Consider the following 18,514-nt stretch of genomic DNA (forward strand, 5'->3'; position numbering starts at 1 on the left):
GTAAAGTTTACCGCTCGCTGTGGGCAGCAGTAGCCGCAGCTTACAACAAGACGACGTCGAGAGGCAGTGTTGGCCGCACCGTCAAATTTTCCGCGAACCGCCGCGTTATTTTTCCCGCCGTACGCTGTGGTTGTAGCGCACCGACTAAGCGGCGCCTACGGACAGGAACTGACCGCGTCGAGTGAAAAACCCGCACTACCTCTAGCGAAAACAAACAAATCTGGCTCGGGGCCAGGCGTATCGTCGTCGGCCTCCGTTGACATTTGTTTATAGTGTGCACAGGAGGAACTCGGTATCCGCTTATCGTCTTCAAGCGCCGTGCATCTTTACGGCGACGGCAACATGACATCGATCTGGAAATCTGTGTGGTCTTCGCCCATGGGACTGTTGGGCCGTCTTCGGCATAAAAGTGAGTCTGTCCTTGTTTGCGCACTGCAGCCGTCTCCAAAAACCGCGTGCTTCCTATGCACACTTCCTTTCCTTTGCACGAGCCTGAAAACCGGCGACGTTCTTTTTCAACAAAAATACGTCACGCGGCATGTTTCCTTCCGTTGAAACCTGCGCGACCGCTTTAATACGATTGAATGGGCGGGACCGCCGCGCCTGTTTTGTCATTTGTGCTAAACAGCTTGCTTTGATAGCACTAGCGATCAGTCGACAATCATTGCATCGTGAAAACTTAAAAGAAAGAACAAAGAAAAGCAATCGCCTTGAGCTTTTTTGTGGGGAATTTTAAATGTGCGCTAAACTGCATCCAACCGCGCGTCGCAGGTGCAGCGACCGACGCTCCTGCAGCGCGTGACTAATCTTCGGTTGCGCTTACGGACCTGCGTTTTTACGAGGCGCGTCGCGCGTGTCGTGCATACGAGCAGCATGTATGCAAATACGCGCTATTGTCTTTTGCAATTGCAGTTCTGCTGCCTAGAATAGCGCTTTGGCGGGGCGGTTGCGCTCGTCTCGCATTCCTTCACAGGGCGTGACAGAATGTAACATGCGCATGCGAGTTGCGTCATGCGCGCCGTTTGCATCTACCATGGAGGATCTCCATGGCATCTACCACCTGCTGGTCGGTTTTGTTAGGAGGCATCGGGGATCTGGTCGATCTGCCGTGCGTTAACGACATGCGACAATCGAGCCTCCTTGAGTATTTGCGCTCTTCGGAGATTTAAAAAAGGATGAGACATAAAAAAAAAAAAAGAACAGGAAAAAATAGTCGGCGTCAACACGCGCACTAGTAGCCGCCGTTGCGCCCGCTGGGACGCTTGTCACAGGCGCCCCGCCGTCAAAAGCCTTTGGAAAGCTGTTTTGTATCTTGTCCGTGTCGCATTGTCGCTTCGTCTACGAGGCGCGCGCGTCGCCTCCAACGGGCCGAGGTCACCGTTAGCTCAGGGGACCACGCGGGGGACGAAGGGGAAGGGAAAAGAAACTAAACTTCGCCTCGGCGGGAGTCCGGCGAGCAACTGGCTGTAGTACATACACAGTGACGCAACGCCGCGGAGGTTGGTTGGCTGGTTGCACAGCCGCAAGCGGGTTCCTCAATGTACGGGCCGTGCGCGAGAAAGAGTTTAGTGGTGGACGCGCCGCGCGCTTCTAGGACGCACCACGCGCGCGCGGTGTCTACGAAGGACGGCTGCGCAACGCGCTGCGAGTTGCCGAAAGAAAATAAGATGAAAAAGAACGGCGGAAATATGAGCGCCGGGGAAGTTGGCAGCGGGACCTGTGTGCGTTCTGCTGGTTGCGTGCCATACATATCATGTGTGACCGCATTGGTCTGATGGGACGTACGTGGAGGCACTGGGCAGAGGGGCTTGAGCTGCTGCTGCTGCTGCTGCTGCTGCTGCTAAGGGGGTCTTACTGCCAAGGGTGACCCGTTTGTGGCCATGATTAATTCAATACCTCCTGTGGAAGCTTCCTGTCTTTCAAGTGAATGTATATAAATTTGCACTGCGAGTGTGTATACGTCTCACCGTTTAATGCAGCTACATTTAGAAGATGCTAAAACTTGTTTCAGTGGCAACACATACATGGCATTTATTTTTTCATCCACTTCAAGATCAATTTGGTCTGTCGAAAAGCTGTGTAGGAGTATTCGTGCTGTGTTTGACAGTGTAGCATGTATTCTTGCGTTGTCGCCCAATCGTGCATCTACCATGCTGAAAGCACCTGTAAAAATCTAGTTCTTTGTAGCCATGTTGCAGCAAGTACAGACAGGTCGATCAATGGAGTTTTAGGATTCAAAGCAACACATGTTGTATGGGAGTCGTGGTAGTGGAGGGCTCCGGTTTAATTGAACATCCTGCCAAACCATTGCACACAAGTGTCTGTTCTGTCCCCAGCAGAATGTGGCTGCTAGAGTGCTTCGATATTAGTGGGCTCGACTTTGCAGTGAGCAAACTTCTTCACAAAAGAATGTGAACAGGAAGCAACAGGTACCGATAATCAAGGCACATGCATTCGGCCGTATTCATGATCCTTTGTGCTAAGCGCACCTGTCATAGTGCGTAGTGTAGTGCACAATGTCGTCAGTTGCCAGCAGCCTCAATGTGACAGCTGCTGTCTGCTGTTGGCTAGCGCAGTTCTCCATAGTGGCAGCCTGAAAAGTTTGCTCGACATTCTGGCTGCCCTGCTTATGTCAGGGGACATGTCAGTGTGCCTTGTGAGCACAGCTATGCATTCCACTTCCGCATGAAGGGGGGGGGGGGGGGGTCGGTATGTGTGCCAATACTTGCAGAGGCGATAGATGTTAGTTTCCTTTTTCCTGTTATTTGTGCTGCATGTTGAAGCTGCTTGTCGGAATTCTTTCGGAGATTTTTTTAAGGACAGTCAGTTGAAAGCTTGGTTTTTCTTTAAATCTGGAATGTGCAAGATACATTGTTCTTCACAAACCTTGTCATTGCAATCTGAAGAAACAGCCTGTATGTGTTTATTTGCTTTAGTTTAATTTCATTGTACCCTGAAAGCAGACTTTATAGGGTAACTGATTTAGAAGAAAGTATAAAGCACAAAATGAATAAAAATGCAGCGGGAACAACTTCCTTGGTCAGGTGACCAACCTGGCATGGACAGCATAGTATCTTCTTTTAATAATGCTAAGAGGGGGTTGCGAGGCTTTTGCTTTGATACGTTGCTACGATGTGACAGCGTTTGCAGTTACATCACAAAAGGCCTGTATCTGGTGGAGATGGATTTTGAGGGGCATAAAAATGAAGGTGACTCTGGGCTGGTCGCCAAATAGCGATGTGATTAATTTTTTTCGAATGGAAAAGTTATGTATAAGTACTGCAGACTGTAAAGTTTTATGGAATTTTAAAAAATCACCTGTGGCAGATAACGTAGTGCTAGTCCTTTAAGTGGAATATTCAACATTATTTGGACAAGAAATCAAAACACACCAACCAACTGATGATAATCACTAATTAACTTCTTAATTACTTTATGGCACATATTGAAATTTACGAATTGTAGCTGGTGAGCTCGGCAAAGTATATCCACTTGGAACGAATTGTGAGGATGACACCAAGTGTCAAGATGTTCATTCCCAAAGTGTGCGATGAAATACTTGGGCGCTTGAGTTACTTTTCTGCTTCAATGAATGAAATGGCAGTTCCTTAAAGAAGTGTGTGGAACAATAGTGCATTTGTACCGCAAGTTTAACGGCGCATATTTCGAAACTCTAAACCTTAAAAGTCGTTCCAAATGGTTATGCCTTGAAATGCCACAGGCTACAATTTGTGAATTGCAATATTTGCCAGAAGTAGTTAATTAAGAAGTTAATAAGTGAATGTTTGTTAATTAGTTGAATATGTGTTTTGATTTCACGTGCTAGTAATGTCCGCTGTTTCAAGTAATTCGGCTAAGGACTAGACTTCTACTATCTGCCATAGGCAATTTTTAAAAATTCTGCAAGACACAAATGATCTGGTATATTCATGTCTTTGATAAAAGTTTCGTTGCGAGTCAGTACCAGATCATGTCTATTTTTTCTTTGTCCGTGCAAAGTTGTGCTACTTTTTTCCAAGAAGTACAAGTAATTTATTAATTTATTCATATTGCCGTAAGGGCCCTTGAGGAGCATTGAGTAGGGGCGGTTACAATAAAATGGCAATGAAAGTATATAAAGGAACAAACAAGAAATAGGAACGCAAGTGCAAAATTGTTCACGCAAAGCAAGGAAACAAATACATTGGACGGAAAAAGAACAATGTATGCAAGCCAGAAACCAGCGCCTCCTCAATTTTTTCAATGCCAGCCAGATGCGGCCGATCCAACGGTCCACCGCTCCGATTACCCTTTCCTACTTTCTCCCGTTGGCTAGCGCTCGCGCCTGCTTTACTGTCGTGGGGGAGAGTACTCTCTGGGTGGTGCCTAACGATGGAAGTAGGAGGAAGTAATCCTGACAGACGCGTGAAATCTCCTCCAGAACAGCAGCGGCGCACGCTCAGTGGCTCAGACGCACGCGTGACGCGGGCAGTCGTACCCTCTGGGTAGCGTCGCATTGCAGCAACTCGCTGAACTAACGCGAACCAGCGGGTCCCATTGCATAGCGGGCGATTGCACTGGCATGGAAAAAATAGAGGATGCACTGCAGAAACAAACCGGAGAAGGCGTTATTATTGAAAATCATGTTGACGTGATTATGTTGCAACAGTTTGCAAAATTAAACCGGATCACTTATCGACGCAGTATTGCCTGGAAGATTATTCTGTAGTGTGATATCAGAATTCCAGGCTGTGTGCCCATACTCGAGGAATGTTCAACAGTTTCTCAAATCCTGAGCCCTGTAAACTTTCCAATGTCACTTGTGGACAAAGTCACTGAGAGAGAGCCCCTTCTGTTGGGGAGAGGGTAGTTCATCTCCTTGCGCCATTATTATCTCTCAGCATTTCATTTACTCCTATCTCGGCTAGTAGAAAACCCTTTGTTTAAAAATCTTTACAGTAGAACACTCCCTGGATTGAAAGCTTTACAGCTTTCATTGTATAACCAAATTTGCAACAGGGCCATTCAGGGGGACTACAGTTCTGGGCCTCACCTCTGAAAACAAGGGGAGAACCAGGCGTGCAAATTGAACGGGGTGAATACAGCCATTGGTGTTCACAGCGGAACATTGAATACAGTTTTAAGCCCCTCCTTGGTGTAGTGGGAGATTCAAGGGGGAGAATAGAGCAAGACAGGGCTGTAGTGTAGATAGGGCAGCTACTGCTTAGTTTTGCCCATGCCAATTTGGATGTAGATTTGAGTTGGATGTCCGGCAGTGTGCAGAATCACTGTTTAATTAATTAAATAATACTTACAAGAACCTATTTGCCCATGGGCCATTATTGCATGCAAGTTTAGTCAGAACGCAGAATTGCTATATAAGCAGTAATAGCGTTAGCTTGATTCTGGTGTCCGAGGGCATGGTAAGAATGTGTGTACAAGAAGCCTGGTGGCACTGCCAGGAAGGCCAGGGAGCATGTTGGAGAGACCCTCTGGCGGGAGAAGGATGCACACTGCACAAAGAGATGGACACATATGTGACAGAGCTCTTAAACATTTTATTTAAATACTCCAGTTGTGTTGATGATGTTGCTTTCTGAAATTGGGCTTTCTGGCAAGAGAGCACAAATGGTCATCAAACACAGAACAGTCTCAAAGCAGTCAATATGAAAATAAAAGAAAAATAGAACCCAACAAGCATCCATCACTCTTAAAAAGAAAAATTAGATGCAAACAGTCCTGGAGTGCCGCAAAGGATTAATTGTCGCAGTCGGTAGTTAGAAAAGTATTTAACATGATTAGAAAATGTCTTCAACATTTAGGGAATCCTGTGAGCAAGCAATATCACATAGCCGCTTATTCGTGAAAAATGAGCGTGTAGTAGTTTTAATGCTACATTTGTATGGTCTCGTATTCTTTCATGTGGTCTTGCTGAAGCATAGTTTGGCACTCTTAGATACAAATTCTCATAAATATCAAGTTCACCATCGCATACTTGGTGTAAACATCATCATAGAGAATTTTTATTGATCAGTACAGTGACATGCAGCTTGGACACATTTTGCAGTCTAATGTGTTTCCAATCAGACCAGTTTCGTGGAACGAATGCATGCCAAGCTGGGCCGTCCCTTTTGCTGACTTGGCATGTGCATGCACTGCAGAGCTTTCTGAGGAATGGGTGAACATCCAGCAGCCCGTGGTGGAGGGCATCACCTTCTACGCCAAGTACCTGGGGAGCACCTTGGTCGAGGAGCCCAGTGGGGACAAGGCCACCGCAGATGCTATCAAGGCTATCATCGCCATGGTAAGCATGTCACCAGTTATGTGCATTGCCACCCTTTTCTTGTTGTTTGCTTTGTTGCCGTGGCCATACATTTACTGTCTCATCATGGGTTCTCCAAAGTGGCATGGAAAACAAATGGCTCCAAAAAAATTCACAGACAATTACAATACTTCCTTATGCGAAATTTGAGCGCAGCTGTATACATGTTTTCATTTCGCGATATGTTGGCTGGCGCAGACAATCTGTCGTGCGGCAAGTTGCAAATGAAGTGAAGTGTGGTGCAACTGCCTCGCTAATCGGGAGATGGCAAGAGGCAGCGCGTGGGTGACGCGTGGGCACGATTCAAAGCAGCCACCGCAGACAGACCTCGGCTCAGGAAGTGCTTTGTTTCCATATATGGTATCAGTGTCGTCATCGGTATGGTCGACGACGCGCGCTTCTCATAGCCATCGTCGCCCTGTCTTGCGTGGCACTATGCTATTCTTCTCACGCTTTGGCCATACCCTCCTCCTCCGCTTTCCACCTCATGGTTCCGCTGCAACCTCCTTGCACTCTTTTTGCTATCGCAGTCTTTCATCCACGCTCTGCGTTCGCTCTTTCATCGTTCGCTGTCCTCGGTTACGAGGGACGCTGCAGACGCTCGCCGCAGGAACTGGCACCTAAGAGCTGCACTCTAAGAAGATGCAGGAAAAAAAATTACTTGACGAAAAGCCATTGCTCTCTTCTGCCTGATAAAACAGTTTTAAAGCTTATTTCAGAATGTGTGATTCAGGGAATTGGCAGCACATGCACGAGGAGTGCAGTTGTAGAGACAGTGATGAGTCATTGCCTTTTCAGCCGCCGGGTGAGGCTATTACGTGGTGAGTTCCAAGTTTATTGGATCCTATTTAATGTCAGCCTGCCCACTCTGTGCATTAGACTGTCTCCTCCTAAACCACGCACTGAGTTCCCGACCCAGCATAGTTTAATGTCATTACTGTGGTATACCGAGGGATCGCTGACTCCTGCAAAAGTCCTGCAGACTTCGTGATCTACCGATGTGGTGCCACAAATTATCCATGCACATTATGAGCAGCTATCATTGGCTATAGGTGGCATTTTATTGTTGGCTTTTGTATTCTTTTCATGAATTCACACTTGTATTGCATTTACTCGCAAGCTCATGGACGTAATGTAAAATATTTATGACCCACTGGTCATAATATTAAGTCACTACTTGCATCTGGAAATGACGGTATGCACATGCAGCCCTTTGGAAGGGAAAAAAGAAAAAAAAAAGAAATGCTGTAACATGAAACTTTTTGCAAAGTGGTTAGTCCTTTGATGGCAGGATGATTTGATAGGGATGATGACCAAGTACAACCTACCTGGTTGGATGCAGCTGGCAATCATCTGCAGAACAAACTGGGGTTATTGATCACTTGGGGTAATTCTTTGCGTATGGCCCACGAAATACACTTGTACACTGAGGCATTGTGCACTGGACTTATTTGGTGGCCATGTGGGGAAAACGGTGCCAGATTTACATCCACTGTGGGATGAGGGATGACTCATCATATTACAGTACCGTCAGTTGCGTTAATCGTGAATGGTGCAAAGGAGTGTAAATGAGGGCACACTGTGTTGTGTGTGCGCAGGCCAAGGCCAGTGGCAAGAAGCTGCCCAAGGTGGCCATCACAGTGTCGCCCAAAGGCATCTCCACCCGTGACCTTGCCACAGGGGAGCTCCAACTGGACGTGTCCATCTACAGGTCAGTGTCGGGGGCTTGCCTTTTGTATTTGACAGCAATATAGGGCCGGCATTTTGTAGCGATGCGTTATGCTTTATTCTATACTAGTCTTATATCATCCACCGCTCACGGCCGGCTGATCCCGTTGATAACGTGAGCGGACCGTCGCTCTGACCACTGACCAAGCCCGAAAAGGCATTAGCATTGGAAAGGCATCGCTACAAAATACTGGCCCAGGCCTGCAGTCAAAAAGAGGAGTAGGTGTGATTCACCACCATGGGCTGTTAATGTGTTAAAGTAAGGCAGGAAACCACGCATGGTATGCTGGATGGCACCAAAATGCAATCCAATTGTATGAGTTGGCGTGTGGCAGCACTTAATGAGTACGGACATGATACTGTTGACTCTTCATTTTTTTGCTTTAAATGAAGGTTCAGGACCTTTAAATGCTAAAAAAATACTGGTAAGCCTTGGAGTGGCCTAATTAATTTAACATAATAGCTTTTCTACAGGCAGTTTTGGTTTCCCTGTAAATAGGGCCCTGCACCCCAAATTATGCATGTTGGTTTTACTCCACATTTGCTCACTATAGGACTTGGCAATACCTCCAGCAGCCAGTGGAAAGCGTCGTAATCAGAGCACTTCATATTTTAATTTGCTTCTGAAATCAGTTTCCGTGCCAACTGCAGTGTTATACAATTTTCAGCAGCAGATGTGACGCAAAGGCATGTGACTTATGCTGTTCATTTTGATTGGTTGGGCAAGAAGAATATATTTTGCGTGTTTATGCTACACATACAATAACGACCCTAAAAATAAAAGCGCCTTTTATGCCTTTTAAAGCTACAAAGAGGACTCGCATTTCTTCAATACAGAATAATTTCGTTTGCAATTGACACAAGGTGTGCTGTCCAACTGTGCAGACTCAAAATGTAATGCAAAAAATAAGCACTTGCAAGTACCACTTAGGTAGATTTTTGACAAACATCCGATGACTATTTATCAAATTTACTGGGTGTGAGGAGGTGTATTTGCTGGCACCTTAACTAGATGGCGCCACCATATCAACTGAGGCTATTATGGGAAGAAACTTCTGGCACCGCAGGATGTAAGCCACGTTTTGATTGGAAGCAGCATAAGCCCTCACTGAGTGAGTGAAGTACGAAAGGGTGTGCCTCTTTCTGTCATCTGCTTCTATTTTGAATTTGTAAGTTGCATAACTCTTGTTTGAACATGTCAATTCCTGTAAAATCTTTTTGCATTCATCTCGGGATAACACAACGAATGCGTTGCAATGCAAAACTTGGCAAGTATAAAGGCCCAACTGCATGCACGCGATATTCAAGCGACAGCGACAAGCGACGTGACAGGCACACCTTGTCACGCTGTCGTGTCGTGGTGTGGAGCAACCACATGAACGTGACATCACGAAAAAGAGTAGCGACGAATTTACATTGTTGTGCGAATAAATGTTATCTTGCAGGAAGAAATCTCAATTTTATCAAAGGTCAATGTTTTATCTAGACCTAGCTAAAATATTGTTACGATGGGGTGTGTTTATTTAACAGATGAATTGATGAAAAGGGGCCGCGCCGACACCGAGCTGCTACCAAGACAAGTGCACTTCGTTCTCCTCTTCTTCCGTCATTTCCGTAGCTTTAGCGTTATGGGATGCGGCCTTATGGCCTTATGGATTATGCCTTATGGGATGCGCGGAACCCGTGTCGATCCAGTGGTGAGTCCGCGTAGCTGGAACGCTTACTTTGCTAGCGTTCTGCTCGAAATCAAATGATGACGCATGCTTGCTAAGGACGCTGACCAGGGCTTGACGCTTCTCTGAAGACAGTGACTTGTTTATCATTTTTAGAAAAGGCAACGAGTCTTCAGGGACAACGGGGCCAGCCCCGTGCTATCGGGATTCGTGTGACGTGTCATCAGTTAAAGCGCCTATGCGGAGGCTGGTATCCACTTTAAAAGAGGCAAGTCACATCCCCCTGGGTAGCGCAACTAACTGGGAGGCTAAATTTGACACCCACAATGTAGATGTTCTGCAGGCCACAGAGAGGGCGCATCGAGGTACGAGCACACTTTTCTTCACAACCATCGAAGGCACAGGCTCAACAATTGCATCAAATGTATCGGCGTCGACACCGCAAGCAGCAACTCGAACTCTGGATAAGGAAGGTGCCGGTAAGACAGCATCTTCAATGACGACGAGAGTGCATCAACAGGTAGCAAGTTGGTCGGCAAGAGGAGAGAGGAAAAGCTTGCCAGTACCGCAGTCAACAGTGGCACCGCACTGTTTTAGGAAATCGAGGCGAATAATTACATTGTGAGTGGATTGAGCAAGAACTGCAAATTCGGCTTGATACACGTTATCAGAAAAATAAACGTTCGCGGTGCACACTCCAATAGGTCAGAGCAACTCTCCACTCACAGCACGAAATGCATTAGCGTTATCCCAGAGAAAGATCACTTTACGGCCTAGTTGGGTTTTGAAATCCAGGCTGATAACGGAGACACTCGCTCCTGTGTCCACTAAGGCCAATGTAGCAACATTGTCCACTAAAACACGAATCTTGTTATGACACATGGTGACGGGCGGAGGCATAGGGGCGTGTAGCTGATGATGACTGGCGACCTCACCTCCATTGGTCGCGCCGCCTAGTTTCCCGGCGGCGGTGACGTCAGATGTCGTCGCGGAGATGGAGACCTGCGCTGGCGTGAAGGCGGAGGCGTCAAGCTCCGCACAGAAGCTGGTGAGTTGCTGCGGTAATTCGCCTGGTGGTTTGTCCTGCCATCGGAGTCAGAAGGCCAGCGTGTCCCGTCACCGTGGCGATTGCTGCGTCAATAAAAAGTGCGCGGTCGCTCATACGACGGTGGTGATGTGCGACGGCGATGTGGACAAAATCTGGCGACATGTCCGCGAATACCGCATTGGAAGCAGATGGGACGCTCACGGGACGCACTGAAATTGTCATTCGTTGGATAACTGGCACGGCCATCCCACTCTGGCATAACTGGCACGGCCATCACCCAGAGCACCTCTGGGCGAGTAACCGCCGTGGAACTGATAACTTGGATGCCTTGGATGCGCGTTCATAGTAGTATTTGACGCTCTTGAACGAGGAGCGAAGTTGTAGGCATCTGTGGAGACGGCGGTGATGGACGTCTCACCGAAGTCGCAGTGAGCAAAGGGCTCTTGAACCCGCGGAGTCGAGAGGGAAGCCGCCTCACGTCGGTCAAGCTCCTCGCGCACCACTTGCCGAATAACTGACGCAAGGTCGGATGAAGCTGGGACCACGTCAACACTGGCGACGTTAGTTACGTTCGCCAGGCGACCGAACTTCAGTGTGATACGCCGAGCTCTCAAGGCTTCAAACGTGCGGCAGTGCCGAATGACGTCACTGACGGAGTCGATACTGTCTTTTCCGATGAGGAACTGGTACACGTCCTCGGCAATCCCTTTTAGAAGATGACCAACTTTGTCCTCTTCTGTCATCTGAGGGTCCAGGGCCTTGCACAATTTCAGCACTTCCTCGATGTACGTCGTGCATGTTTCGCCGGGAACTTGGGCTCTCTGCATTAGGGTTTGTTCTGCACGCTTCTTTTTAGCTGCCGGATCTCCGAAGCACTTCTTGATTTCATCTACGAACCGTTCCCACGTCGTCATGCTTTCTTCGTGGTTTTCAAACCACACTGACGCGGTTCCCTCGAGGAAGAAGGCAACATTGTTAAGCTGGGCGGTGGCATTCCAGCCATTGAACCTACTTGCGCGTTGGTAAAAGCTGAGCCATCCGTCCACGTCTTCCCCGGCTTTTCCAGCGAAGGTTCGTGGTTCGATGTAGGGCTGCCATTGGGAGCTGGAAGAAGGCGGCGGGTTGTCACCGTCGGAAGCCATCTCTGGTGGCAGACCAGCAATTCGGCGACTTCGGCGAAGCTCCGCGGATTGCGCTCCTGCGCGCGGTTCGTCGTCGTTGCTCGGGGACGCTGTTGTTTTACCCAGCACCGTCCACCAAAACTGTTACGATGGGGTGTGTTTATTTAACAGATGAATTGATGAAAAGGGGCCGCGCCAACACCGAGCTGCTACCAAGACAAGTGCACTTCGTTCTCCTCTTCTTGCGTCCTTTCCGTAGCTTTAGCGTAACAATATGCTATCATCTCCAGTGAAAATCCGTCTCATGCATCCCCAGTGGAACTCCGTCCAATGCCGCCAGCGTAAGGTGCCGTGGCGCCATCTGTTGAGTAAAACTTAATACACTTTCTCGGCTCTCGGTGGCGTCTCAGGCCTAACAGCGTCAAAACAAAACAACCGATCTCAATAATAACGACAAGAGAGCGCCGATACTTAGTAGTCTTCAGCTAGCGATGAGGTGAAGCAATGACTGATTGTACTATTTATTTTTTGCTGTCACAGCAGAGAGCAAGTTGCAAGAGCGAATTCAGATCGAAGCGGGCAGACTGATTGCTGCCATGTTGTTGTGCAATCGCTGTCCCCAGCGGATGTCATCGCGCTGACTTCAGGGCGACAAGCGATATTTTCTGGCTGGCCAGAAACCGGCGACACGACCAGCGACAGCGACGGATAGCCCTCCGCGACGGCAAAACCTGTCGCTCGTCGCCGTCGCTTGTCGCTGTCGCTCGAAAATCGCGTGCATGCGGTTGCGCCTTAAAAAGAGTATGTAATGGTCACAGGGTCCCTTTAAACACACATTGTTTGTCGGATTTCTATTGTCCACTTTCTGTTCCAACTTTTTTTGTTAGCTAGGTTGAAAGTTACCTTGCTTAGCTTTGATACAGCTGAAAGTTGGTATTGGCTATGAAGTGTGCGCTTCACATCTTGCCCATTCTGGGACTCGGTGCAGGATCTCGTTCTGCTCGGCTGATGCCAGCTTTGACCGAGTGGTGGCCTTCATTGGGACGCACAGCAACGAGGTGATGGAATGTCACGCATTCCTCTGTGCCAAGCGGAGGGTTGCCCAGGCCGCCGCACTCACCATCTCGCAGGCCTTTCAGGTGAGTGCTCAATCACCGAGAGAAAAAGGCCTCGTAAATATATGCCAAGCCGAGCAACTTGTGCATGAAATACAGCTAAGCTGTACAGTCATACCTCGATTTAACAAACTATTTTAATTTCCTGGTCTTAGTTCCGTTGAAAACCATGAAATATGTTTCACGATTTAACAAAGTAGTTTCATGACATGGTTTCTATTTAACAAAGTTTTCTATTTAACAAAGTTTTCAGCCATTGCAAGATTGGATTTGAAGTTTGTATTTCTTGTAAATCTGGCAAAAAATTGTAACAATGTTGGCCGAGGCAAAAGTTATTTGCAACTGCTCCTTCTGCATGAAAAGGTTAAGCTGCAAAAGTGTTATTTAAGTGCATGCGCTGGGAAGTAGTATGCTGGAAAATCGGTGCTCCATTTGTCACATTGACAAACAACTTGCAAAGGTCGCGGGGCGCATGACAGGTTGAAGCACTCGTAGAAACATGGGAGCTGATGATTCCTTCAGCGCAATGGGGTTGTGGTGGGGTGTCTTCTCTACCATTGCAGTGGCTGCGCATGGTGGTCGGCGCGCGGGCCAGGCGTCATATCTTACAGATAATCTATAGCAAGTGAGAAGGCCGAGCCCGATGGTTGGCAGCTTGATTCGCATTGTATTCATGCACGCCTAGTGTTGGCGGTCGCATAATCTCAAGTTTCGAGACAAAGTGCGAAGCGTTCACTCGGGTTGTGACAGCAAGTGTTTGTAGTCATCGCGTGAGATCTGTTCGTGTTTGCCTGAGCGCACCTGACACTAATAAAGCTACGAACCTTATACTTTGTGTATTTGTCGTTTGCTATTGCCATCAATGCTACGCCTTTCTGGCAAAACTGCGCCATTTTGTTATTGCAGGACGAATAAAACTGTCTTTATACATACTTTTGCTTTTAATCTGTGGGCACCAGTTGACGACGGCTGTGGGCACTTAGGGTGGTCTGCCATGGCATCCAAAATTTACGATGCGGCGTGACGCAACACACACAAATCGCAACACACACAAACAGGCCAAGGCTGACTGCTAACAAATGCTTTTATTGTGCGTGCACAATTATATAGCTTTAAATAATGGAATGCACTCGCAATTGGTGTGGTGAATAGCCAGATTGCTGCCATTTTTGCTTTTTACGTTGTATACATGTTCCTGCAAACGGTCGTGGCGCCACCGTCCTGTCTGGTCGATATATGTTCTGCCACACGCAGTGGGGATTTCCTAGACAACTTTTTTTGTTGCACTGCACAAACAAAGCGCGAAAAGTGGCTCTTACTGCAAGACCTTTTGTTAGGGTGGCTTTCATTGACTTTTCTGCATGGGGACCTGACTTTGTTGGGGGCTGAAAACACAACACGAACACCTGCACGCCCTGCTGCTTTTTTGATTTGGTGGAAAACGTCGTGCACGTTAGGGTTAACTGAAAGTTTAGATTTGTCAAGTTCAGGCCGTGCCTTGTCCCTGGGAGGTGTGATTTCCTGGGCAAGAACATCTGTCAAGGAACAAAGAAGGGATTCCGGGTAGCCGCTAAAGAAAATAGACTTAGAGGAGCTAGGACATGCATGTAGAGCCGACATAACTATAAATATATATATTTTTTAAGTAATCAAGATAATGCACAGACTTATGTGCAACTGCAGTGCCCAACGCAAGCATGTGTACTGCAGTACTATATAAATCGACATATCCAGTGTGCACCCATGTGTATTTGCCGTGCAAGTACACTTGGGAAGCAACCGCTGTGGTGGCTGAGTGGCTATGGTGCTCTGTACCTAAGCATGAGTTCATGGGTTCGAATCCCAGGCACCGCATTACAATGCGGGATGAAATGCAAGAAAGCTTAGACACCGAGTTCTGGATGTACATTAAAAATCCTTGAGCGGTCAAAATTAATCCGTAGCCCTCCACTACTGTATGCCTCACAGCCCATTCCGCAGCTTTCAGACATTAAACTCCATAATTTCTCAACGTCATGTGTCTGTGCTTGTCGTAACGAGTTTCTGCTGTTTCATGTATGAAGACTTGTGCTCATCTTTGTCGTGTCTCTCATTATGTGCACCCAGTTGCTGTAGAACTTTTAACAATGATAGGTATTTTCTTTTTCTTTGTGAACCACTAGGTGGCCTACCAAGCCTGGCAAGGTTCCCGTCAAGCTGCAGCAGTCTCGCAGGTATGGTGCAGCATTGTGCAGGTGAAACTGTGTTGCTTGCTCCGTAACATTGCATGCACATTTCTCCTGCTGGGCATTTGTCAACTTCTCGCCATTATTTTATTATGTCAATAGAGCGACCGTGAACAACACTTTGAGGAGTTGAATCAATGAAAAATGGTTGTTATAATGACTTTTCAGCTAAAGCTGACCACTTGTGGCTCGCATTTCGCATCTGTCGTCTAACCTTCCGAGTTCAGTAGCACTGGTAGCTGCATTACAACTTAATGATGCATGCTTTTGGACAGATCTCTCCATTCCTTACACATGCAGAGGCATGTTGAGAGCAAGTTGGCACAGGTGCATTCTTCTCAAATTTGTTGTTGCTCCATGGGCTGGTCATTATTGTCCTGATATATATCTCACTTTATGCGGATGTTATGACGACAATGGAACATGCCATGCCAAGAAGGATAAAAAGACCGTTGCCCTGACAGGTCATTGAAGGCTTGGCCCTAAGATATCACTATTATAGTAGTGTTATCATGTGACATATTCCAAACAGGGACCCCTGTTTTTATTGCGATAGCAATTATATGGACACTCCAAAGCAGATTTCTGCCGTCGGCGTCGGCGTCGCCGTCGCCGTGAGGTTCCGTATGACGTCAACGGCGATGAAATTGTCGCCGCGCTCCGGACGCTGTATGTGCGAGTGAAAGGGCGCGAGGGACGCGCGCTTTCACGGGGAGCGAACGCACGTCGGAGAGCAAACGCGCGTTCTGCGCCGGGCTCCCTGAAGGCCGGCAGAATTACGCGTCTCTTTCCTCCTTTCCATATATAGAGAGCAAACGCAACTTTCTCCGTCGCGTGAATGGCTTTGGGGGGGACGGAAGGGAGGGAGGGCAGGCGATGTTTAGCTGCGGCACCAAATACGTATTTATATAAAAACTCCGCGCGCGTTCGGTGCGAACGCGGACAAAACGCCGACGGCGTCGACAACAGTTCTGCGCGTTACTGGTGCTGCTGCATGTCCAAGTTTATACAGCTGATAAAACTACTATCCTTACTCCGTATAACTCTAATAATTTGCTATCGCAATTGGTGCTTCGCCTTTCGGGTGAAACTGCGACAACTTTTTATTCTGTCAATTGTAAAAGAATTTGTGTTTACTGCTTTTTTGTTATCACTGAAATTTTGTGATGAGGTAACATTTTCTTGGTCCACATCGGTCAGCAAAACACGTTTGCTTGCCTGGTTCACTCAGTACAAATGAAAAACCACTGTTGCCTGTGCCCCTTGCCTTCAGAGGAGCGAGCTGCTGCAGGGACGTAGACCGTTTTCACCATATGTTGCCAACTAAGTCTGGACAAACAACCATTCCAAGCGATTTACAGAGTGATAACCAAAAAATGATAACTTGCTGCAAAGTTTGAGTTAAGAACAAAGCAAGGGTAAACACGAAATCTTCTCTTAATGTTAAGGGTATCTGGAATGTGGTTCTAGATACAGTGCAATATGCTTTTCCAGGCTAGCCATGAAGAACAAGAACAATGAATGAAGAACAATGAAGTTGCATGAAATTCACTCAAATGTGGTAAACTATATTGACATGATATGACAGAAATGAGAATGTTGCCAGAAAACTAAAGGTTGAAAAACATTGTTACGTGTGGGAAGACACAGACAAAAGAGACTATTTACACTGCATTTACACTGCAGCCAGACCGCAAGATAGACACTTGCTCACGCCAAGAGCCCAGACACTTCGTCTTTCTTGTGGAGGCTCGTCTCTTCAGCATCTGTCGATGGTATCGTAATACTACCCCCTGGTGGGAAAAGTGCTGTTCCGGTGCTGTTAAATATCTAAGACGCATGGAGAGTTGTGGGGCTTGAGCCTGGCGACGTGGACAGTGTCACTCGTCACAGCGGAGGGTTTAGTGAGCGTGGCTAGAATGATTTCGTAGGTGACATTGGTCACTTGACGGAGCACGCGGTATGGGCCTGTGTAATGGGAAAGTAGTTTTCTCGCTAAGGCCACAAGATGGTGACTAAAGCAACATGAGGGTGTCGGGCGAAAAATGGACTCACGGTGACGAAGGTTGTAGCAGTGCTTCCGTTTCTCTTGAGACACTTGCAATATGTTCAGGAGGACTTGGCCAGTGGAGATCTTGTGACGGCAACCCGTTGCCTGCAAATTCTTGAGTCTTTGTAACAATTCAGCTTGTTGCCCGCAAAATGTTGCGTTGCTTTGTAGCCTCGCTAAGCAGCTGGGATGTTGCTGTTTCACTCTCACAGGTGGGTGGCGGTCAGCAGGACAACCAGCTGGAGGCCAACGGCAACAAGGAGGCTGAAAGGAAGGAAGAAGGCCGTGTGACGCCGCTCATTGACCTTTCCTCAGACACGGTGCGTGCACAGTCTGTGTTGTTCTGTACTTTACAGCCACTTGGGTGTCTAGTAGGGCAGGGCCACCAGCCAGCCTGACACTTTGACAACCTCTAAACTGAGTGAACAATGCAAAAAGTGTATGAATACATAAATAAGTCTCTGTCCTTGTTCTTGTCTGCCTTTTGCGCTGTTCACCGCGATAAGTCACCAGCTATGCCAATCAAGCATCCCTGCCATGTTGCATTGACAAGCTTGCAAAGCTGCTTTCTGTTCAAGTTGTTCAATACTTCTGCTTTTTTTTTTTTATCTGTTTCCGTACTGTGGAGAAAATGGCCATTTTTTTGTAGGTTGCACTACATTTTCTTTTTCTGAGGAAACTATTGCACTCAAAATTTTATGCAGTTTATGAAAGCAAAGAAGAATGAATCCGCTTTTCAGGCATACAACATTTATTAATGAGATTTATCTAATTTTATCTAATAAAAAATATAAATTAATAAGCTTGTAGAGTAAGATTCTTGTAAAGATACACTTGTATCTAAAAAGAAAAAAGTTTTTTTTAAGTATATACAAAATGTTTTGCAATGTAATAGTCACTATCTGCAAAAAAAAAAAAAGTGCTTGAAAACTACTTATGCTACAAAAATTTAACAGGAAGCCCTACAGTTGGGTGTGCCATGCAGCAAAGCAGCTCCTCGATGTGAAACATAAGGGGACGTTGCAAGTCTTGGAGTAAACTCTTGTTTTCTGCTGCGTTTTTCTGTCACAACATTTCTTGCAGTTTCATTATGTCTCCATGTTAGGCTAGCTGGTGCTGAGTGGCTTCATTTGGCGGAGGAGCACAAACCAACGGTGCATCCTCGAGTTCTGGGTTGATTTCTGTCGTCATCACTCTCAGAATCAGTCGGATAAAAAGGCAGCATCCCCTGACTTGCTGTTGCTCGAGCCATC

General features: G+C 47.0%; 1 protein-coding gene across 2 annotated transcripts in view; it reads left to right on the forward strand.

Moving 5' to 3' along the window:
- The first annotated feature begins 12 nt into the window (after nucleotides 1-12).
- Nucleotides 13-18,514, forward strand: part of LOC119461687 (low density lipoprotein receptor adapter protein 1-A) — a 29,331-nt gene continuing 10,829 nt past the window's right edge. For both annotated transcript variants that reach the window (XR_007468220.1, XM_037723054.2), the window contains exons 1-6: nucleotides 13-409; nucleotides 6,141-6,283; nucleotides 7,900-8,012; nucleotides 12,860-13,010; nucleotides 15,149-15,199; nucleotides 17,474-17,581. Coding sequence is in view for 1 of the 2 variants with exons in the window: in XM_037723054.2 (XP_037578982.1) it covers nucleotides 343-409; nucleotides 6,141-6,283; nucleotides 7,900-8,012; nucleotides 12,860-13,010; nucleotides 15,149-15,199; nucleotides 17,474-17,581 (633 nt within the window). In the remaining variant the exon portion in view is untranslated. The remainder of the gene's footprint in view (nucleotides 410-6,140; nucleotides 6,284-7,899; nucleotides 8,013-12,859; nucleotides 13,011-15,148; nucleotides 15,200-17,473; nucleotides 17,582-18,514) is intronic.

The sequence above is a fragment of the Dermacentor silvarum genome, chromosome 8 (assembly GCF_013339745.2).
Source record: "Dermacentor silvarum isolate Dsil-2018 chromosome 8, BIME_Dsil_1.4, whole genome shotgun sequence".
In the NCBI taxonomy this organism is placed as follows: domain Eukaryota; kingdom Metazoa; phylum Arthropoda; class Arachnida; order Ixodida; family Ixodidae; genus Dermacentor; species Dermacentor silvarum.